Below are 19115 nucleotides of genomic sequence, written 5' to 3'. Positions count from 1 at the left end.
TGTACTGGTTCAGCCCCATCTTGAGTGCAGTGGGCAGATTTGGATGCCACAGTATAAAAAGGATATCAAGCTACTGGAGAATCTCCAGAGGAGAGACACGAAGTTGGTAAAGGATTTAGAGGGGATACAATGTGAGAAGCAGCTAAAGTAATTTAGTCTGTTCAACCTGGAAAAGAGGAGACTAAGGGAAGACTTCAACGCATTCTAAAGCTTCCTCACAAGGGGAGGAGGAGAAGGCTCTTATCTCTTCTCTCTGGTGACCAATGATAGGACCTGAGTGAATGGTAGGAATATGTGCCAGGGGAGGTTTAGGTTGGATATTAGGGAAAGGTTCTTCACCCAGAGGGTGGTGGAGCACTGGAACAGGCTCCCTGGGGAAGCAGTCATGGTGCCAAGCCTGACAATATTCAAGCAGCATTTGGACAATGCCCTCAGACACACAGTGTGAATGTTGAGGTTCTCCTATGCAGGGACAGGAGTTAGACTCAATGATCCTTGTAAGCCGCTTCCAACTCAGGACATTCTATGACCTTCGAGGCCTCTCAATTCCATTGCATTTAATAAAATAATTACAATGTCATTAGGAAGTAAGTTTTGTTTCAATAACAACATTGAAACTAGTTAAAGAAACAAAAGCATATTTCTGGCTTTAGCTCAGTGTTTACACAAATGCCTTTGCTTCACCATGCCATTATCCACCTGTAGTGTATGCCATTACTGGAACACAAGCTCTCATACCACTAATGTTATTGCTTAAAGAGCATATGAAGATGCTGCTATTTCCATATGGGTGAAATCCATACATCTTCCATAAGTAATTACATCACCAGTAATCATTTTTAAAGGCTGTCTTTGCTCAGTTGCTTTGTCAAGAGCTCTAAACTGGGTTATATGACAGTCCTACTTACTCATAGTTTATGAATAGATAACAGAGAAACCAATCAATATGCTACTGCTCTCTGATCCATGACAAATCATAGAATTGAGACCCATCAAAAGAAACAAAATCTCTTTGTAAAGTCCCAAACAGTTTGGTTTTATTTATTACTGAAAATAGCAGAGAACAAAGAATTACTGACCCTGAAAATAGCATGTGTTCTTTTATACATTTTGAAAGGAATGATAATTATCAGGAAATACTACCACTAACTTTTTAAAGGGCTCTTGATATATAAAAAACCCCCCAGTTTCTAGCTATAGTACAAGCATCTCTTCCATGAAGGATAAAAACATTGATATGAAGATATAGAATACAAGTCATATCATACAATACTCTAATTAGAAGATCTAATAATGCCAGCAATGCCAGAAGTTTTGCTATATACTCAAACATTGTGTGAATTAATTTTGAAGACTACTTCCCATACTCCGAATTATATCAGATCTATTAATGAATAAAACCTGTTAACCTGAATATTAACACTGCACTTTTCTACTACATAGTCTACTCCTTGCTCCTGAGACAGTGATTAAAAATAGCAAATGTCACTGTATCTGTCAGTCAGTGGATACACAGATGATGCAGGAGGCAGTGTGCAGAAGTGTTTTTCGACCATCAAGCAGCAGTACACAGAAAGGCTGTGAATAAATTAAATCAAAAATATAAGCCTTAGGCTGATGTGTTTGAACTTCACTGCAAACATTCTTCATACATATTTAATTGCTCCGTTGAGACTGTGACTGTTCTGGTGATGTTCCAGGCATTATTTCCATTCCATTAGTACACTTGTAGTATGTGTACTCCTTAACCCAAAATGATTGACTCCATAAATGTCTTCCCACTTACTGACCTGAACACTAATTGAAGTTGCGTATAGATTAAAAGAGTGCATGCTTCTTGAAACCAGCCAATTGCAGATACTGAAATGTCTTGTGGCACAAGAAGAAAGCGGTACTTATAACTGAAGACACCAAAATACTCCTCCACAGAAATGTTTCAGGTAGGAAGAGCTGGAATTTATACAATAAGTTGAAAAATTCTGCTAAACAACATTTAAAACAGAAGTTTAATTCTAAGTAGAGAGCCCTACCTTTCTGAAACACAACACAATTTTTCTTTGAAATATTATTATTGCATACTAGATTATTTTTTTTTGTCTGTGCTTGCATCTTGTAAATTAATTTGCTTTGGGAGAAAGTATAAATTTTTTACATTCCATAAAAATAAAACTGAAGAAGTTCAGATAATTTTATCAATTCAGCTGCACACAAGGGGAAAAGCTGAATGATTTTAAGGTCTTCTTCAAACCAAGACAGTATTGTAAAGTGTAAATTATTCTGCTCAAATCTTAAGTAAGCCACCCCAAGGAAACAATCCTGAAGATCTCCATAAAGCACTGCCTGTTTCTGGGTTAACCTGAGAACTACAGGCAGTCTTCAACCCTTAATACTTAAGATGTTAAAACTAAAATGAGTTGCATCACAGTTTTAATGAAAAAAGCTACATATATAGCAGACTTCCTTGTAATAGAGGTATGTTCACGTAGCTTGGTCAAGCTTGTCTCATACATTGGAAGTAATACTGGGAAACACTTTTTTTAATTATACTTCATTTATAAAGTTTAGAAGCATGAGTATGTTAGACTTCATGTTACAGAATACTGCAGAGAAGCTTAGACAAGAAATCTGGGCCTGCCTTGTAGAGAAGTTTCACCCTGAGAACTAATGCACTAAAAACGACATTGTCATTGCATGTGCTGTCTTCCCCCAGATTTTCCATATGAAATAAATTTAAAGATGATTGTTTCCCATCTAAATTCTAGCTCTTTCAACTCAATATATCATTCAAAAGTCAAATAAGATATTTCTAACATGTTTACTATCATTGAAAACATGCCTCACTCTATTTCCTTGCCCAAGACCTTTGGTTCTCGCCCTACACAACTGGCCTTGAATATTTCAATAAATGAGGTCAGGTCAAAGCATAGAAATAACTGCAGCTGAGCATGCATCAAGGGCCATTTTTTTACTGACACGCAACTTTTGTAAGCAGCAAAAATGCATTTGTGGATAAGATATTTAGCATATTTCTGTGCCATGTTCTTTTTAAAACTGGAATTCCAGTCAGTAACCTCCCTAGGGCAAAGAGTTCACTTACTTATGTGCTGGCACAATGGAAGGCCCAAGTGAGAGCATTTTTAATAGTTGTTTGTTATAAAACGATGGCCATGGGTGGTTGTTTGTAGAAAATTATTTACTAAAAGTTATAAATTTATTATTTGTATCAGTTTATAGTGGAGGTACCTTAGGACACTTCATTATTTAAAGTTCCAACAACTCTGTATAAATTCAAATAAAAATTAACACCAACCCATCTAAATGAAAAGTAACTAACCATCTAGAACAAGAAAGAAAAGAAAACAATATCACGTGCATTTTACACATCATGCAGTTCTCCAACGTATGAAAAAACACAAAGACTCAGGAGCTTGCACTGGAGCTAACACAGTTGCATGACCAGATGCCTGGGTCCAGTTCTGTTCAACGTCTTTATCAATAACATGGATGAAGGGATTGAATGTACCTTTAGTAAGTTCACGGATGACTCTAAGCTGGGAGGAAGTGTCGATCTGCTCAAGGTTAGGGAGGCTCTGCAAAGGGATCTGAACTGGCTGGATCGATGGCCTGAGGCTAACAGAATAAGATTTGGTAAGGACAAGTGCAGAGCTGTAGAGAGATGTGTGCTGGTGTCTTCACCCAAGTGGCAGGTGATAGGACGAGAGAGAATGGCCTCAAGCTGCTCCAGGGGAGGTTTAGGTTGTACATCAGGAAAAACTTCTTCACCAGAAGGGTCATTGGGCACTGGAATAGGCTGCCCAGGGAGGTGGTTGAGTCACCTTCCCTGGAGGTGTTTGAAAGATGGGTGGATGAATTGCTTAGGGATAAGATTTAGTAGTGGACAGGTATGATTTGGCTTGATGATTTCAAAGGTCTTTTCCAACCTAGTGATCCTATGATCTCAAAATGAATGTCTGTTCAGCACTGAGAGAAAGCTGAATGTAGTATCTTTAAAAAAAAGGAAATATTTTCTTCTTTTTATATTCAGCATGTCTTTGAATAAACTAAAACAGGTATAGCAAGTCATGAAACTAACATGAAAACCTCCTCCATTTTAATGTAATATTTTGACAATTTTTTGGCCTTTGTCATCTACCTTCTCAATTTTAAGATATTCTTTATTTAATTAAACTAAATTCAAATTACTCCATGGCAGAACTAGTGGATTCTGGTAGCATGTGTAAAAAAGAAACGCGGAAGCAGTGAACAAAGCCTCCAAAAATATGGGTCTTTCTCGAGGCTAAATAGTTTTTTTTCTAGCTGCTGCCCCTGGCTTTGCTTTACCCCTTCAGACAGCACACACAAGTAGGGATGATGCCGTTCCCATTGAAAACCAGAAAGATTTACTCCTTGTTTGCATGAGCAGCAGCACAGTGCTCACCAATATACCAACACAGTCAGTAATACAAAGCAAACAACAGTAAATTGCAGTCAGGGTGTTTTTTCTCCAAGGAAGGGATAACTCATCTCAGTAGGTAAAGGATCTGAAAAGATGGAAAATCTTTAGTTCTGTATTAACAGTATCTTTGTTTAAACAATGTTTACGGAAGCTCTTGACTTTGATTAGTCACTATAATAAACTTACTATGTTCATAAGGATAGCTTCCTGCTAGACAAAACACTGCAAATATGGTCTGAAATGTAACTGATATCTAATATTGTAAGGACTTAAAGCTAACGTGATTTTTTTTTGAGTTGTTAAAAAAGATCCAGAAAAAGATGCAAAAGTATAAAAACATACATTATGAAACCAGGAGCCCTGCAGGGCACCTTTCGTTAACAACCTTGTGCTGTGATTTTACTGACAATTTAATCTACCCTTTGTTTTAGGCGTTGCTTTTTCTACTGTCACAATTGCAGACAGACAACATGCAATTACTTGAAATAAAAATACAGCCACAATATTCTTATTATGTTATGAAGCTATCCAGATATTTTCAAGTTGAATGTCTTGATTAAGATAGCTGTCAGCAAATTCTTTTAATTTTACAACCATACTGATCTTTTTTGAGGTAGAAAAGAATGTAAGAAACAAAAGAAACATTCCTTACATCTAAAAGGTTTTATACAAGGACTAACTAATCATACGTACATTCATATTTATAGTCCTGTTAAGAACATCTTGAAACATTAGTTTTAATTAAGTTTTCATTTTTATTAAAATGGCTCTATTCTACTAGTGGCTGTGGGGTATAAGAATCTGAAGGGGACAGAAAAGGACAGGTGATGAAGTCTCGAACCATTTAAATAACAATTTCCTGTTCCACTTTTCAGCCCAGTCTTTGCAAAAGACAGTGTCTCATCATTTTTTTGTTAGCCCTAAATAACTGAATTTGGATTTTCCCCCCTTCTTTTAAAGCATCACCAGTTAGAAAGCGACTAATCAATACAACCACATTCTAGTCCTGTGCAACACTTCGGATCTAAAGCTGTGATTTCACTGGAACCACTGTTAGTCTATTGATGTTTGTTCGACTGTCTGCACCAGTGGAACAGGATGAAAGGTAGAAAGAACTTTGTTGAATTCTATTAGCAAAATTCTGTTGACATCCAACACACAGCAGAGGTGTTGTCATGAAAGATTATCAGGAAATCAAGAGGAATAAAACCTTTTTAATCAGATGCTCAATGGATGATGCCTATATCCTCCTGAAATCAGTGGAAGACTTACAACTCATCCAAAGTGACCCCAGGGTAAGTGTTCTTAGTCCCCATTGTTAACCAGTCCCATTAATGTTGATGAAACTGTTTCACTGTCTTAGTGCTTCCAGTTTCACGCAAACTCCAGAGGCCCTAAAACCAGATACTTTCCAAACAGATTTTTACTGGACACAAATCAGTTTCAGAATAGCTTCTTCACATGGATCTGAAAGCCAAAGAACACTTGATATGATCATAATTTCTTGCAATCTTTGCCATTAAAAAAAAAAAAAAGATTGCAATTTTGGGTATTCTCACATGCTTTCCAGTCCAGAACCTGTAAATACTCAATACTTATGGGGAATATGGAAATACGAGAAAGATCATGAGTCAGAAGTTCAGCTATGTACATCAGCAAGTTCTAAGGCACAAATTTAAACATGCCATTACAGAGAATTACGATTTTTAAAAAGTATGCCAGCATTCCAGGAAAAGAAATAATTTCATCATGTTAATCACCACATTTATTTCACAAAACTGAATTGATTTTTGGAATCCAGCCATGGCAAAGTCTATGAACTTTGACTGTGAGCACAAGCAGCTGAAGCACTCATTTTCTAATCTCCATTGAGCTATATGGGCTTTTACAGTGCACATCTTGCACAAAAACATTAGCTGAGGCTGTGTCTTCTCCATGCAGCATTTTTTTGTGTGATGGATTCTTTAAAACTTCCCTAAAGAGACTTGAGTTCTGGTTGAACTGGCCGTACTTTAGGCTTTGACTTTTCCTGGCTTCTGCATGACGAAGAAAGGATGCAAAACAGTGAATGTCTACCTTGATAATCTGAAATGTATTCTTCTGCTGTATGAATAATAGTATGCATGCTGATCTAATTGCAATACCTGGAACTTCTGTCCTGGGGAGACTGTCAGCACTATCTCATTATACGCTGTTATAATTTAACTTTCAGCATTTTTTTCTTCCTACATGATCACACAGTGCATATTATCTGACAGCTATATTCATCCTACTTTTGGAGTGAATGAGGCCTGGGCTAGCTGTAAATGCTAAAGATAGAAAAAGGTGGTTTTACTAATAACAAATGCATTTATACTGTGGAAGAGGAAGGAAACGAAAGCGCTAAAGCAGAAAGAGGGCACTGACAGAACAAGCAGCCAAATCAGTAATTCTGCTGTTCTGCTGGAAATTCTTCCACAGGGCCTGGGTAGAGGCAGAGGTGTGTCCTACTCAGCAAAAACTCTGTGGAATGTGGAGAGAAGGTGCTAAAAGAGGACTTGCTGCAACATTATTTCTACATTGGCCCTGTGCCTGAACTGAGGATTGCACCTGCCTGTTTCAAAGAAAAACATTTTGAAACTTGCTAAGGAAAATCCATCTAAGAATTAGAGCTTTTCAGTTTTTGGCATAGAATGTGATTTTGTGCAAGTTTTTTCATTTGGAAGAACCGTTATTACTGAAACATTGCAGACACTGCACTTTAAGAAACTTTCTTAAAGCTATACATCGGTTAAAATATTTTTAGTAACAGTTCATGATATACCTCTTGCTCACTAACAGGGATAGAATAAAATGTACTTCTTAAAGAGGTGTAGATGGGTTGCCATATCCATCCAATTACGAGGGCTATATTTAGGGATCTAGCAATTATGTAGGAATAAAACCATCTTTTTTTTTTTTCCTTACAGGCTATCAGCTATTTAATTGTAAGTAGATACCAAATATAACTCAAAAAGCTTAAACTGGCTGAGGAACTGAAGATATATACAATAAACCACATATGTACTATAGCAGTTCAAAGAATTTTAAACCAAATCAAAGGTAAAACTCACATCGATGAGCCTAATCCAAAACCCCACCGTAGCTAATGAATGATACTTGTCTCTTTTCAATATACCTATTTTTTCAACCAGATTTCTCTATGAATCTTTTTTTACACCCCAGGACGTGAAATGCATCCACACTAGAACTTACAAGGGGAATGGTGTTCGTGCAGGGGTGTTAGCAGCTCCCTTCCTCCCCTCTATTACTGTCTTGAGTGCGTGGTTGTGTGTGTGGATGCACACGTCTGTGACCTGCTTCAAATTAAAGGAAAGCTACACTCCCTCTCCCTCTCTGCCAACCCTTCTCTTATTCATGCAAATAAAACCAAGAAACAACATGTTTTTGTTTGACCTGTAGGTGTCTCCATCAGAAAAAAAAAAAGTAGATAAGACCACTTCATGTAACTTCAACAAGATAAATAACAAACCTAACTTCATGTGAAAGTGATCTCACAAGTACAATATTTTTTTTGAATCTGAGGTCTCAGAGCTCCCTAAACTTGATTTTGTCTCCCTCAAATGGTTTTCCTTCTAAGAAAAGTGAGATGAAGAATTATTTGTTTCACTCTTCTTCCTTTCATGAGCAGAGTGAGGGAAAATGCATGACACAGCCTTTCCAACCGTAGACTGGCATAGGCAAGATACAAATTTCTTTCTTGATGGGCGAGACAGATGGGAGACTTTCACACACACTCCCTCACATATGGATACGTTCTCTCTGCTCATCTATAAGTAATGTCATTTAAAGCCTCTACCTCTCACGCACTGCATTACTAGTCCATGAATAACATACTCCATGTGGCCTCATGGGCTGCCCGTGGACTGTCTGCACTTCCCAAGATGCTCCTATCTCCATGGCTTTTCCTAGAAAAGCAGCAGAAAGGTTGAGACAGGCCTTGATGTTAGAGCAGCAAATGATATCTTGGAAGCCAACCACCCTACTGGCTTAGAGCCCCAAGTCTGTCTTGCCCCTTCCTTCATGCTTCTGCACACACTGGCAGCATTTTGGGCTATTGCTGTGTTGGAGTGAGGGAGGAAGGGAAGGAGTAAAATGACATGCAGGTACTGGAAATCAGGGGGGAGGTAGGACCATCTTAGAAGAGGACTGAGTAACGCAAGGGGACTGAGTAATGCTTCCAGCTGAAAACAGAGTTCACTGGTGAGAGCAGATTGATGGGAGAACCCTGAATTACTGATATTGTGGTCTTCATGCAGTGAGGAGTGTGGGGAAGGCTTCAGAGAATGATCCCAAAAATGGGTCTGACTCATATGGCCGCCAAGCTTCAACCACTTAGTCTTGACCACTGTTACTTTTCCATACTAGACACTGTAAACATTTTGATTTTGTACAGGATTAATGATTAAATGAAAACTAAGATTAAGTAGAAATCTTAACCAACTACCATTTGTATGAAAGAAAGTCCAGTGGTCTGGACTACGATGATTTATTTTCAACAATTTTTCATGTTAACCAACTGTAACCTTACAGCTTAGTTTACCAATAACACACATCACAGAAACATTGCTCTCAGAAAATTCTAGTCACATCTTGGGAAATAGTAATCATACTTCTTGACTGCCAGACTAAATGTAAGAATTGCTATTCATGGACAGTTTTATCCTCTTAGAATATATTTAACAATGTCTGCACAGATTACTAGTCAGATTACTCAATATAAATCCTCTAGGGATGACCTCAGTGAATATCTTGTATTGAGACAAAAATGAAATAGTAAGGAACTTATTTATTATCTTGCTAATCCAAATTGAAGTTATTCACTTTGGTTACAGCATAAGAATAAAAGATTTACTGGGAGCAATAATATCGTCAAATATTTTTATGTTCGTTAGTACTATTTATATTATTTCCTGGGAAATCTGTCTCACTTTGTAGACGATTCCAGGTTTCCATTCAGCAGTCAGTGTATTATCACAAGATAAATTACTTCAATATGAAAGAATGAAGAGAAGAAAAACATCTCCATATGGAGAGAGAATAATGTATGTGTATGCATATATATTATAGGTAGCATTATTTTGTTGTTTCATGAAGTTGTATTTGTGGACTGCATCACAAAAACCTTTATTCAAATTAATGAAAGTTTTGTTTTGTTTAGTTTAGTATATAATTTAACTTGACAAAGCTATAATGCCTAATTAGCTTTTCTCAGTGCAGCCTATAATGAAAAGAAAAGATGTTTCAAGAAGCTGTTTTTTGAAACAAATGTATGAACTACATTCATAGAAGTGAAAAGAATGTAATTGTCCAGTACGCATTTATCATCTTGACTACAAAAGCACAGAATATGGAAACATGACTTAGCAATCCAAACACTCAAATAGGTGCATAATAGAAAATCTCTTAAAGAAACTATGTCTCATTTCTGTGTGGAAGAGGTCACTAACTATCTCATAAGGAAGCTTCCTCTACTTCCAAGGTATAAAATATTGCCCAACTAAGAATCCTACACTAGCCCATGTTTAACACAATCTTCAATAAACATAACATATCCACACGAATTAGTACTCGTAGCAACTCTGAACAATTAATTCGAATAAAAGCTTCTAAACCTCTGTTACTACCTTGCTGAATCAACAAAGAACTGTGATTGCTAATACATTCCTGAGCACGTGCAGTTTTCTTTTTTCATTAAAAAAAAGCTAGAGAGAGAGTTTATGGAAATGCACACTAAAATAAGATTATTTAGTTTGCAAAGTCAAATGCAGCAAACACAGGGAATGACAAATTTACAATTCTCCATATTACTTTATTTCTTCTCCATGTTGGTATGTGCTCTGTATTATTTCAGGGAAAAGTCCTGTGTCAAAGACACATTATTGCACCAATGCAGACTGATCATTGTGTACACGTACAATGAATGTCTAGCCAGGGACACCACAGAAATGGATTCTGGTCTGCTACTTGCATATTCAAACATTTAGCTTGTGTATTTTCTGTCACCCTGTCTGCAATCAATATTCAGCTGCACAATCCACTGTTATTGCTACCCTCCCCCATTTTGACTGTCTACCTTTGAATACCAGTTTTGTCTTCCCTGGTCACACAGACCTCAGCAGCTCTTTTTCTCCTTTCCAGTAATCTTGGGGTTTTTTTGTTGGCGTTCTCTCTTTCCCTATACCTAAAAGTTCAAGTGAAGAACTCTATGTCTTGCTCGTTATAATCCCCCCACATTAGGAAATTTTTGAGGACAACTAATATTGCAACAATTTGTCAAGAGAGAGTATTCGGGTCTTGCCTCTAATAACCTAACTGCATGCAAAGTCCAGAGACATCCTGGTGATCCTATTCTAACTGCTATGCTTATTTCTTCACACAATGTCACTGCAGAAGACATTGTAATGAGGAGATAGTGATATTAGGCAGAAAGTGCATCAAGTGCACCCTTAGCAAGTTTGCGGACGACACTAAGCTGGGTGGAAGTGTCGATCTGCTGGAGGGTCGGGAGGCTCTGCAAAGGGATCTGAACAGGCTGGACCGCTGGGCAGAGTCCAATGGCATGAGGTTTAACAAGGCCAAATGCCGGGTCCTGCACTTGGGGCACAACAACCCTGTGCAGTGCTACAGACTAGGAGAAGTCTGCCTGGAGGAGAGGGACCTGGGGGTGTCTGAACATGAACATGAGCCAGCAGTGTGGCCAGGTGGCCAAGAAGGCCAATGGCATCTTGGCTTGTATCAGAAACGGCGTGACCAGCAGGTCCAGGGAGGTTATTCTCCCTCTGTACTCGGCACTGGTGAGACCGCTCCTCGAATCCTGTGTTCAGTTCTGGGCCCCTCACCACAAGAAGGATGTTGAGGCTCTGGAGTGAGTCCAGAGAAGAGCAACAAAGCTGGTGAAGGGGCTGGAGAGCAGGTCTTATGAGGAGCGGCTGAGAGAGCTGGGGTTGTTTAGCCTGGAGAAGAGGAGGCTGAGGGGAGACCTCATTGCTCTCTATAACTACCTGAAAGGAGGTTGTAGAGAGGAGGGTGCTGGCCTCTTCTCCCAAGTGACAGGGGACAGGACAAGAGGGAATGGCCCCAAGCTCCGCCAGGGGAGGTTTAGGCTGGACATTAGGAAAAAATTCTTCACAAAAAGGGTCATTGGGAACTGGAACAGGCTGCCCAGGGAGGTGGTTGATTCACCTTCCCTGGAGGTGTTTAAGGCACGGGTGGACAAGGCGCTTAGGGGCATGGTTTAGTGTTTGATAGGAATGGTTGGACTCGATGATCCGGTGGGTCTCTTCCAACCTGGTTATTCTATGATTCAATGATTCTATGATTCTATGATTCTAAGTAGGCTGAGGTTAACCACAGATCCTGGTGGCAGAGACCTGTATGCTAACATGGGCCACAATGACATAACCTGAGCGCACACTGTGGCATTAGTGTGTGCTGCCTTTATAACAACACCATCTGTATGTGTCGCTTACGGAGCTTGCTCCTCTGCACACGTGTAAGAGCGTAACACTCAGCAAACCTTGGGGGACCATCTGATGCTCAGTATTGCACAAGTTCGTTCACTTGGAAAAAACACATTAAATACTACAAAAACAGACATCTCATAACTATTTACTAAATTACTTTAAAGTAATTTTTCACAAACTCAAGACCTTAACCTTATTCTCTTCCACTTATAGTCAATTTTTAAGGCATTTAGTTGTCTTTCTTCTGTCTTAATAAGTGGTTTCCTTATTACAAAAAATCCTTTCAACAGGAGCCCATTAGTATTGGTTGGACTTAGATGGAATAAAAAAATATTTTCAAAATAATCAGTCTCTTCACACTGTACTTCCCTCTCTGCTTCCTCTACTATCCAACATTAAAAATAACTACTGTTCTATATTGTCCTATTTATTAATCTTATCACTAGCTACTGCTATTGGCTTGTTGTCAGCTCATCCAAGATCTTTACTTGGCTTAATTTAACAATCTTTTTTTCTTGTTACTTCTACCAATCCTCTCATATCATATAATTTGTCTCTTATAAACCAGCCAAATTACCAACATAACAAAAAAGCATAAACCAGCCTTTTTTCAGTTCATGCTTGTAACTTCACAAAACCAACAGCAACCACAGAGCACTTGAGAGAGCTGTCTCTCTGCCACAGCTTCATCTGACTGCCTAGTGGTGTGGACATTGAACCCCATGTGGAGAACCTTTCTTTTATAACCCACAAACACGTCTGCAACATTCCATTAATTCCACCAGGATTCCAGATAATTCATTGCTTTCTAAAAGGCTTCTTGACAATATGCTTTCTTAAATCTGTAAGAAATGGTGTTCTGATTTGCATTATATCAGGATGCTTTATAACACAGACAGTAACAGTGTTATATAAATGGGCCTCTGGATGAAGTAGCCATTCAGTAGAGGTGGAAATGACCAAAATGGAGACCTTTTTATCAAAAAAAGTCCCACCTCCCCACTGTAAAAAAGTAAAAAGCATTTCAATGAACTCCTCGTAATGGACTAGACAAAAGTAAATACCAAATGGTCATTTTTGAGCTAGCTGAGCTGGTGTTGAAAGAATTGTATTGTAAAAACATTCCAAAGGCAGCCAGTATCCTCAGGAGCAACCAACAACCAGTTGCTGATGATGCTTCCAAGGAAAGATATAGAACAGGAGGTGATCAGCTAAATCAAAACATTTGCTAATTAGTCGCATTGGAGAGCTGAAAACATTTCCATACGAGAAACACAAAGCAGCCACATGATAACAGTGATAAACAAGTGGGTAGTGCCTTCATCCCCATGACAATCATTCTGTCCTTGCTACATTTATAGGTGTTTTCTAATTTCACAAAGAAAACCTGAAAATGGCATTTACAGAACAAGTCCAGCATGTATCTAAATTTTTTGTTTTATCAACTACTTCAAACCATGAATCACATATCAAGTATTTGGAATAATTAAAACACAGTGCACTGTATTGCACTATCTATCTCAACTAAACAGGTGTGTCACTAAGAAACGTGCTGAATAAATGGATTTGGGCATACCAGTAGCTGTGTAAGACATACTAATGGGGATGTTTCATTTAGGACATATCAGAAATGAGGCTGCTCACATCACACTCCTTAAATAACAATAAATGAAATCCATATACCCCATATTATCATGCATAACGCTGTCAATACTTCAACTCCCTCCTCTATTTTTCCTACTTATTAGGGAAAAAAAACCCATCTACTTTTACTGGTGTCTAACATGTACTATCTAAATAATGTCTCCACAGAATGTAGACTGTTGACAAGGGCTATTTTATTTCACTGCTTAAAGCTAAAAATACAAGCATTTATGTCACCCTCTAGGTTTTGAAATCCTCATTAAGCACACTCTTTAGTATGAGAATCACGCATGAAAAGAAATATAATTTTTCACTTTAAACTTTTTGGTAGGATTTTTTAATGTGAATATTATTTGAAATAAAATATGGATTTATAAAATTTTAGACTGCAAGACATCAAAACATCTCTCACAAGAATATTTAAGTACTTCTAGGAGTGTTTTATGTCTGGTATGTAAACTCAAAATCTCCCTATCACGTCACCTTGCTTTTAACTCTTTTTTTCCATTCTTCCAGTCTTTTTGAGTAATTAAGTTTTTGGTTGGTTTTTTTTTTTCATGACTCTTAACTAATCTCCTTTCCAGTCCTTCAGACAAGGCTATACTTCAGACAAGGGTAAAAAAAATCAATTATGTTCTAGACTGAGCTTTTTGCTGACTTAACCAAATGACACATTCATCATGGCTAGCCCCCTGGTACCTATCTGAGTACTTTTTTACTCATTTGCTTTACCTTTTTGCCCACCCAGACAGAATCTTCCTCTGCATGTCCCACAGTGGTGACAAGGAGCTATTTGAGCCCAGCCCCCTCCCCAGCCCAAACTTTTCAATCATATTATTCTTTCCACCTAGGTTTCCTAGTTCCTTCTTCCACACTAGCACTTGTCAAATTATTCACTTCATCTTTAAATTCTGTAATGTCACTAATATTTATAATGCATACAAATAGGAATACTACTTCTAATATTAAATAATGGAACTCCCTTTCTTATGAATGTAGTAGAAAAGTATGATTTTATTTATAACTTTCATTGCAAATTTCTGAGTTGATTCCTAAATGTTCAGCAAACTCTATGAGGTTACTAGTTTCCTTAACTGCCTTCAGTGAATAACTTTGTCAAAAGCCTTTTGAAAGTCCAAATAAATTAGATCAAGCATTTCTTCCTCATCCATTATTTTCAGGACATGTTCAAAGACTTCTAACAGATCAGAGCAGGTTTTCTTTCAGCAAAGCTACCCTGGCTTCTTCTAGCAAAATTTAATCTAGAGTTTTGCTCATGATTCTATTATTGATGATGGATTCAATCCATTTAGCCAATACTGAAGTCAGACTTACAGACAAGTAGGATAATTCTAGTTTGTTGAAAAAAACAACAAAACCAGAACAATAGTCAAATTTTACCATTCAGTTTTTCAACAGGCAATTAAGTGCTAGTAAAATTTGCATCAGCTGAGACCCTTCAGTTCCTTATAACCCGTGTTTGCAGCCAGTCAGGCCTTTGATTTTGCCTTTTGAGTCCTTTAATTTCTGTTATTATTTCCTTTAATTACCTCAATTTAATATATTAAAATATCTCATATTTACTACTCCAAAACTACAGGTATTTCATTGCATTTTCTGTAGCAGGATCCATGTTAATAAATCTTTCAACTTCTCTGCAACAATTCCTTCTGAATCTACTCTCTGAAAAACAGCAGGCTGGCAATATTTAAATGAGGTTTTCTGGTTTTTTCTGTCTGTTTTTTTTCACCTTCAGCTATAAGGTCTTCAGACCAACTCAACTCATTTTCCGTTTTAACAGTTACAATTTACCTCCATTTGGAGTCAAATAAACACTTGCCCCTCACCATTTTTCCCATTGATTTTCAAAATATTTTTCTTAACAATCTGAGGCTGACTCACCACTTGAAAGTCTATTCATGTGTTAATTCAAAGAATTGCTGTAGTTAATATCAAGGTCACAAAAGGACACTCACACATCTATTTACATTAATTACAAGGACTGACAATGAGTTGAGTTGGTCTAAATATTATCACATATGAAAAAACTTTGCAACTCAGGTATAAATAGCATGAAAGATATAATAAAAGAAACAATATGATTCCATTTTAAATTATATTTTTACACCAACTATTTTGATAAGGAATTGATCAGACGGGTACATCTTCTGTGATGTTTAACGTTTTGTTAGACCAAGTTTCATTTTTTTCCGACCATATGTTCTGTTCAGATTTCTTTCTGCTGTGGACAATTAGAAGATATATTCTTAGATGTCCTATAAAAGGTTCAATAACAATAGAATCATAGAATCATAGAATAACCAGGTTGGAAGAGACCCACCGGATCATCGAGTCCAACCATTCCTATCAAACACTAAACCATGCCCCTTAGCACCTCGTCCACCCGTGCCTTAAACACCTCCAGGGAAGGTGCCTCAACCACCTCCCTGGGCAGCCTGTGCCAGTGCCCAATGACCCTTTCTGTAAAGAATTTTTTCCTAATGTCCAGCCTAAACCTCCCCTGGCGGAGCTTGAGGCCATTCCCTCTTGTCCTGTCCCCTGTCACTTGGAAGAAGAGGCCAGCACCCTCCTCTCTACAACCTCCTTTCAGGTAGTTGTAGAGAGCAATGAGGTCTCCCCTCAGCCTCCTCTTCTTCAGGCTAAACAACCCCAGCTCTCTCAGCCGCTCCTCATAAGACCTGTTCTCCAGCCCCTTCACCAGCTTTGTTGCTCTTCTCTGGACTCGCTCCAGAGCCTCAACATCCTTCTTATGGTGAGGGGCCCAGAACTGAACACAGGATTCGAGGAGCGGTCTCACCAGTGCCGAGTACAGAGGGAGAATAACCTCCCTGGACCTGCTGGTCACGCCGTTTCTGATACAAGCCAAGATGCCATTGGCCTTCTTGGCCACCTGGCCACACTGCTGGCTCATGTTCAGTCGCTGTCAACCAACAGCCCCAGGTCCCTCTCCTCCAGGCAGCTTTGTAGACAGACTTCTCCCAGTCTGTAGCACTGCACAGGGTTGTTGTGCCCCAAGTGCAGGACCTGGCATTTGGCCTTGTTAAACCTCATCTCACTGGACTCTGCCCAGCGGTCCAGCCTGTTCTGATCCCTTTGCAGAGCCTCCCGACCCTCCAGCAGATCAACACTTCCACCCAGCTTAGTGTCGTCTGCAAACTTGCTAAGGGTGCACTCGATGCCTTCATCCAGGTCATTGATGAAGACATTGAACAGGGCTGGACCCAGCACTGAGCCCTGGGTACCCCACTTGTCACTGGCCTCCAGCTGGATTTCACACCATTTCCCACCACTCTCTGGGCCCGGCCATCCAACCAGTTTTCCACCCAGGAGAGTGTGCGCCTGTCCAGGCCAGAGGCTGACAGTTTCTCAATTAGAATGCCGTGAGAAACTGTGTCAAAGGCTTTACTGAAGTCCAGGAAGACCACATCCACAGCCTTTCCCTCGTCCAGCAGACGAGTCACTTTGTCATAGAAGGCGATCAGGTTAGTCTGGCAAGACCTGCCTTTTGTGAACCCATGTTGACTGGGCCTGATCACCGGGTTCTCTTGCATGTGCTTCATGACAGCACTCAAGATCACCTGCTCCATGACTTTCCCTGGCACTGAGGTCAGACTGACAGGCCTGTAGTTCCTTGGGTCCTCCCTCCAACCCTTCTTGTAGATGGGCACAACATCAGCCAGCCTCCAGCCCAGTGGGACTTCCCCAGTCTTCCAGGACTGTTGGAAGATGATGGAAAGGGGTTAATTTGATTTTACTATTTTCCTACCAGAATAAAATGATCCTAATGTTTCCTTTCTTCCAGAAGGCTCTGGCAGACTTTCCCCAGTCTGGGTAGGGTTTGTCCTGAAGCATCATATCAGTGACCTACAGAGAAAGAAGAAATGATACATAATTAAATTGGTTTTACAAAAGGAAGTACTGACACGGACTTTATGAACACTTTTTTTTTTATGATGCACCTGCTTCAGTTCTGATTATTTTAATACTTAGACAGTAGAAAAATAGTATCTCTACTGTTATTTGCCATCAAGACAAAGTATATTGGCCTACATACGCTGCCCCTAGAAGTGCATACAGTTCCTTGAGAAACATGGAAACCTGTGGAGATCCAAATATAATAGGCAGGGAACTAGTCTAAAAGTTACAGCAACCTACAGCTACATTCCCTTAAGGCTATGAAGCTTTCTGGCCCAGCCTGGGGGAGGGGGGAAACTTCCCTGAGAGCAGCATCAGCAGAATTTCCACTTTTGAAATGAGAAGTGCAGCCAAGGAGTGCAAGCCTGTGAATTAAGCACCACATGCCATTTATAATCTCCCCTCACTTCCTGGTACCAGTAAGAAAAGCACACTTGAGACTAGAGACATGGAAATCCCTTAAAACTTGCACAAAATTTTAGAAGTATGAAATATTTATTCTCATTTTCATAATTCCTATCTAAGGAGACCATCTGTTTCTCTGTCCTGAGACTCATATGCATGCACTACTTCTGGGTGGAGCTCAGAAGTATTAAAAATGGCTTTCAGCTAAATGAGGGAGGTGAATACCCCTCAGGCACTTGCACCTTTGGGAAGCTGAGTTTTCATACCCACTTACTTCAAGTTAATTGTACTGAAAAGCACCAAAATATGCATTACAGTAAACTCATCAATTCTGTTGTGCAAAAGATTCAGAAGAGTGGAAAACTTACCCAAATGGAAAGATTAAGAAATAATTGAACAGATAAGGAAAACAGGGATGATCACCTGCTTCAAAACACAGATAAGTAAACCAAATTCCTGCTATCTATCATTGGTATCAGTACACAGTGGAAAATCACTTACTGTTTTGATTAGTCTGAAGAAAACTCTCAGTAAGATTTCAGAAGGAAATAACTTCAATTTGAAGTCAAGACCTCTTGTTTTTATATTCCACTACATTTATTTTTTGGTATACAGAGGGTTTAAAGTAGAGTTCACCGTCTAGAATGTGAGCTACCAGTATCAGTCAGTAACATTAACAGTATTTATCAAAAGGAATACATTGTCTATGATTAAATTAAAGCTACACATAAACTATAGCCAATTTCTAATTATGATTCCAAGTCCATTTGGGATTAAAAGTGTTCAACATATTAGCCTGAACGGCTGGGTCCAAAGCATAATTTAAATAAATAGATAAAATAAATTCTAGGGTCTAGTCTGAAGAAATAACAGTTTATATCCCAAAATACTATCTTTAATAATTTTTTTCTGTAGGTAAATCTCTCCTCAGAGCAGGATGCTATTATACTTTTTAAGAATCATTTAGATGTTATCTAAATAAATATTTCAAGAAATATCTAATGTCGAGCAAGACCTCTGTAAAGATTTAATCCAACACTTCAGTAATATCTTTTTCTCTTAGGAAGAGTCTACATGGTAATGAATATCTGCAAGTAAGAACAGGTATTCTGAGAGCTCTTACTCAATTTTCAAAATATTTTCTTCAAATACTTTCTGGGATATATTTA

The 19115-nt window shown here is 38.6% G+C and overlaps 1 protein-coding gene across 3 annotated transcripts in view; it reads right to left on the bottom strand.

Annotated features, from left to right (window-relative positions):
* The window catches only part of TMEM117 (transmembrane protein 117), a 207308-nt gene that overhangs the window by 60424 nt on the left and 127769 nt on the right, over window positions 1-19115 (bottom strand). For all 3 annotated transcript variants that reach the window (XR_011336983.1, XM_069851952.1, XM_069851962.1), the window contains exon 5: window positions 17393-17490. Coding sequence is in view for 2 of the 3 variants with exons in the window: in XM_069851952.1 (XP_069708053.1) it covers window positions 17393-17490 (98 nt within the window). In the remaining variant the exon portion in view is untranslated. The remainder of the gene's footprint in view (window positions 1-17392; window positions 17491-19115) is intronic.

The sequence above is a fragment of the Phaenicophaeus curvirostris genome, chromosome 1 (genome assembly GCF_032191515.1).
Source record: "Phaenicophaeus curvirostris isolate KB17595 chromosome 1, BPBGC_Pcur_1.0, whole genome shotgun sequence".
Taxonomy (NCBI): Eukaryota; Metazoa; Chordata; class Aves; order Cuculiformes; family Cuculidae; genus Phaenicophaeus; species Phaenicophaeus curvirostris.
Note: the sequence above shows the minus strand (reverse complement) of the source record. Positions and strands in the feature narration are given on the sequence as shown.